At 36.3% G+C, this 5418-nt stretch overlaps 1 protein-coding gene across 1 annotated transcript; it reads left to right on the top strand.

The window, feature by feature from the left end:
- Nucleotides 1–1136: 1136 nt before the first annotated feature.
- Nucleotides 1137–1649, top strand: LOC127130778 (uncharacterized). Its single transcript, XM_051059742.1, has 2 exons — nucleotides 1137–1355; nucleotides 1449–1649. Exons 1-2 carry the CDS (start codon nucleotides 1137–1139, stop codon nucleotides 1647–1649), a joined length of 420 nt encoding a protein of 139 aa, XP_050915699.1.
- The last annotated feature ends 3769 nt before the right edge of the window (nucleotides 1650–5418 follow it).

Here is a 5418-nt window from a genome sequence, read left to right as displayed (position 1 = left end):
TTACTTTGGGTTTGGTCTCTTTTAACTGAACTCCAAGTTTCTTACTCCATTTCTACTATCACGTGTGATAATATGAGCACTATTTCTCTTGCTCACAGCCCTGTCTTTCATGCAAGAACAAAGCACATGGAATGATACTTATTCTTTGTTAGAGAAAAAGTGCTCTACAAACAACTTAAGGTCACTAATGTACTTGGTTAGGCTCAAAGAGAAAATATCCTCACCAAGGAACTTCTTCCCTCCAAATTTGAAGAACTTAAAAGCAAGCTCCCAGTGTGTGATTCTGCTCAAATCACACACTGCAACTTGAAAGAGGCTATTTAAGGAGTCATTCGTTTAATATTATGAGATTTGTAAATAGGCTCACATAAAGGATTAATGTACTTTATCATAGCTTTGTAACTAACTGTCAGGTACAATTCGAACAATTATAACAAACTATAATTGGCTGACAAGTGTCAGTCAACCCTAGGTTTTACTTGTTATAGCATGTCATCTATCATATCTATAAATAGATCAAACCATGTGTAACTAACTAATCAATGAAATCATAATTAGGTTTTTCTTTATTAATTCTAAGAGAATCATGACCAATATTCAAAACTCTAACAATGATAGATAAATATGTTTTTGGTTTTGATTTTTTTAGAATAACTTTTTTTTATCGAATTTAACACGTCAATATTTAAGTGTAACACAAGTGCTTTTTAATAAAATTTTATAGAAAAGATATCATGTAAACATTGTATAATTTAATATTTAAAAAGAGATTAATTGGAATATACTAAGAGTGTAAAACCATTTTACATCATCTTTTATTTAAAATTAATTTTTTTGACACATATACATCAGAAGTAAAAATAAAATAATATATTATAATTAAATTATTCTAATAACCACTTATTCCATGTTCTTCTCTCATCTTTTATATTTATGTCTCAAAATGATTACTTTTAATTGGATGACAGTGTAAATATATTATAAACATCAAACTTAAAAAATTAGAATATGTTTTAAGCAAGAATCCGAATTTTAATTTCCACCCTATGTATGAGAAGTGGAAGAATATTAATTTGTGTTTTGCTTATAATATTATAATTTTTGTGAGAGGGGACCTTGAGTCTATGAAGTTGATAATGAATAGGGTGAGGAATTTCTCTGCTGCCACTAGTTTTAATATTAGCATCCCAAAGAGTAAAATTTATCTTGGAGGGGTTGATGCAGAAACTCAGGAGCTTATTCAACAAACAACTGGTTTTGCTAGAGGTATTATGCCTTTTAAGTATTTGGGAGTTCCTTTGGCAAGCAGAAAATTGTCTATAGCTGACTGTCAACCTTTGATAGAGAGGATGCTGGTGCGGTTAAACCATTGGAGTACTAGACTACTTTCTTATGCTGGCAGGCTCCAACTAGTGAAAAGTGTAATTTTTTTGATTACTAATTATTAGATGCAGATTTTTCCTTTGCAGAAAAAGGTTATTTCCCATATTGATAGTATGTTGAGAAACTTCTTGTGGATTGGTAAGGACAATCCTACCAGAAAAGCTCCTGTGTCTTGGGACCACATTAGTGATCCCATATCTTCAGGTGGTTCGAGCTTGATTTATCTTAAGGAGTGGAATAAGGAAACCATTGATAAGCTGTTTTGAGATGTCTTGCCAAGAAAGATAAATTGTGGGTTGATTGGATTCACATGTATTACCTGAAAAAAGAGGAGGTTGCCACCTATATTCCTGTTGTGCATTGCTTACTAAAGTTATATTCAAACATAGAGATGTCCTTATGAATTATGCAGTTTGGGGGTCGTTTCAAGCTTCAGGAAGGTATGCAACTAAATAGGTGTACCAAATGTTTAGAGGTGTCAAGCCTAATATGAGCTGGAGATATATTTTCTATGGGAATCTTGCTAGACCAAGAGCGACGTTCATTCTGTGGCTAGCTTGTTAGGAAAGGTTGCCCACTAAAGATCGTTTATACATGGAATTGTCACTGATGGTAAGTGTGTGTAATGCGACTTACATGAAAGTTGTAGACACCTTTTCTTTGAGTGCGATGAGACCAAGCGAATTTGGAGCCAAGTTCTAAATTGGATGAGAATCAATCATAGGTTTGGAGGTTGGGAAATTGAGTTGAATATAATTTTCCAATTGAGACGTGGTAAAGGATGCAGAAAGAGGCTCCTAAAGATGACTTTTGCTGAAATTGTGTATGCAATTTGGACAACAAGAAATAACATTATCTTTCAAAACAGGACGGATGATTGCCTTCATAGTAAATACATCATTCATATGGTCGTTTCTAGAGTTAGGATTCATAAAAAGATGGTTATATTTTGTAATAGAATTTGAGTTATTTTTTGTCCCCTTTGATTGGTTACTTCACAGCTTTTTGAAATATAATTCTTTCATTGATAAAAAAACCGGAATATGTATTTGATTTAGTATTTAATATTTTCATGTTACTATGTGTTGATAATGGAGGATCCCATACAGAAAAGCTGAAGAATGCACATAAAGTGTGCAGCAGAATGTAAAGAAGAAGAAGAAGAAGTATGAAAAATACTGTTACATTGATTGATTTTAGAAGAAGATACAATGGTGTTGTATATACACAAGTAGTAACCAATATAAGCCTGCCACCTAAGCTAACAGAAATATATTATACATATACAAAGCTATATACAAATCAAGAATACCAGTATGTACAAAAGATGTATAATCCAATATGCCCCCTCAAGTTGGACTGTGGATAGTGCAGAGTCCTAACTTGGAAAGGATAGAGGAAAAAGCAGGAGAATACAAAGGATTTGTGAAAACATCTGCTAGCTGGTCATTGGTGGAAACAGGAAGCAAGTGGATGAGCCTGGAAACGATTTTCTCTCGAATGACATGGCAATCGAGCTCAATGTGTTTACTTCTTTCATGGAAGGTAGGGTTATACGCAAGGTAAATGGCAGATTTGCTATCACAATATACAGATGCAGGCTGTGAAAACTGTACCATTAGGTCATTAAAGAGAAATTGCAGCCATTGAATTTCACAAGTGAGAGAAGCTAAGGCTCTGTATTCAGCTTCTGTGGAGGATCTGGACACAGTATTCTGCTTCTTGGACTTCCAGTATAACAAGGAATTACCAAGAACAACACAAAAGCCAGTGATGGATTTTCTTGTGGTAGGACATCTAGCCCAGTCAGAATCAACAAAGGCACACAGTTTGAGAGGACTAGAGGCTGAAAGGAATATACCTTTGGCTGGAGAGCTCTTCAAAAACCTGAGAACTTTAGTTGCAGCCTGATAGTGTGGAACAAGTGGCTTAGATACAAATTGACTCAAGTGCTGCACTGCAAAAGATATATCAGGCCTAGTGTTGGTGAGATGGATTAACCTGCCAATCAACCTTCTGTAGGAGGTAGGATCAGGCAAAAGTTCACCATCAGTAGGAGAAAGCTTGAGATTGGGATCAAAGGGAATAGAAGAAGGCTTGGCTGCCAGAAAACCTGTATCTTCCAAAAGCTCAAGAGTGTATTTTCTCTGGTTCATGAAAATACCTTTTGAAGATCTAGCAATCTCAAAACCCAAAAAGAACCTGAGCTGGCCAAGGTCTTTAGTCCTGAACTTATCATCAAGTATGTGTTTAACATGATGAATCTCCTGTAAAGAATTACCGGTTAACACAATATCATTGACATAGACAAGGATGGCAGTGAAAGTATCCTTGGTAGATTTAACATAGAGAGAATGATCAGCCTGTGATTGAGTATACCCCAGAGATATTAAGAAGGTTGACAGTTTTGAGTACCACTGTCTACTGGCCTGTTTGAGACCATATATAGACTTTTGTAATTTGCATACCTGAGATGGAACAACTGAAGTGAGACCAGGAGGGAGTGTCATATATACCTCTTCATGTAAGTCACCATGAAGGAAGGCATTATTAACATCCAACTGTTCCATATGCCAGCCCTTTATTGCAACAACAAACAACAAAACTCTTACTGTGGTGATCTTGGCTACAGGAGAAAAGGTGTCAAAGTAATCTACACCTTCCATTTGAGTGTATCCCTTAGCTACCAGCCTAGCTTTATACCTCTCAATAGAACCATCAGCCTGATATTTGATTTTGTATACCCACATGCAGCCTATGGGAACTTTTCCTGGTGGAAGTTCAACAACCTCCCATGTTTGGTTTTCTGCAAGAGCCTGTAGTTCAATATCCATGGCTTGTTTCCAACAATCACTCTTAATAGCTTGATTATATGTTTTAGGTTCAGTGTTAGAGGAAATAGAGAAACAAAAATGCTTATATGCAGGAGAGCAATTGTTATATGTAAGCACAGAAGATAAAGGATAAAGGACATGGGAATGAGGTTTTGAGAGAGAGGAGTAACAATGATAATCCTTTAGATATTGGGGAGGGTGAGATGACCTAGAAGACTGTCTTAAGGGAACATAATTGTTATCTGTAGAGGATTGGGGAATTAAACCAGTAGAGGAAGAATCATTGGATAAAAGAGTGTTAGGTTCTAATGTATGCTCAGAGTGAGTACTAGGTTCTAGAAAAGGTACATCAGGTAGGCTAGGGGCATAGCTGTTGGAGGGGACAGATATATCGAGAGAAGAAGTATCAAAAGGTACAGAAGAATCAGAATTGTAACTAGGTAAATGAGAATCAGTATGAGTAGGCAGATTATTAGGGAGAGAGGTCAGTGAACCAGGACTATGGTGGTTCAAATCATGAGGGGAGTTGGCACATTCGTTAGTGGATATGGACACATCAGAGGATAAAGACAGATCAGTACTGGATTGAGTGTGAGGTATGGGAAAAGGCAGGCCATCTAAGTTTTGGCTTGGTGAGGGATCTGCAGGACTATTATCAGAATGAGCAGAGTTATGCTTAAAGGGAACTGTGTTTTCATAGAAGACAACATTCCTTGAGACAAAAATATTATGGTTATGGAAGTCATATAAAATGTAGCCTTTTGTACCATCTCTATAACCAAGGAAAATACATTTTCTAGCTCTAGAGTCAAATTTTGCTCTGTGAGCTTGGAGTGTGGTGGCATAACACAAACATCCAAAGACCTTAAGATGGATAATGGAGGGAGGTTGACTGAATAGAATTTCATAAGGACATTTTGATTTGAGCAGGGGTGAGGGTAGTCTGTTGATTATGTGGACAGCATGTTAGATGCAGAAGTTCCACAAATTTAAAGGGATGTTTGAATGAAAAAGTAAGGACCTAGCAACATTAAGTATGTGCTGGTGTTTTCTTTCCACCACTCCATTTTGTTGGGGTGTTTCATTACAAGTCCTTTGATGAATAATTCCTTGGGATAAAAAGAAATCTGCAAGAGCTATGAACTCGGTCCCATTGTCAGATCTTAGGCATTTGAGTGTGGTATGGAATTGGGTTTTAGTG

The sequence above is a fragment of the Lathyrus oleraceus genome, chromosome 3, assembly GCF_024323335.1.
Source record: "Lathyrus oleraceus cultivar Zhongwan6 chromosome 3, CAAS_Psat_ZW6_1.0, whole genome shotgun sequence".
In the NCBI taxonomy this organism is placed as follows: domain Eukaryota; kingdom Viridiplantae; phylum Streptophyta; class Magnoliopsida; order Fabales; family Fabaceae; genus Lathyrus; species Lathyrus oleraceus.
This window is presented reverse-complemented; position numbering and strand designations above follow the sequence as displayed.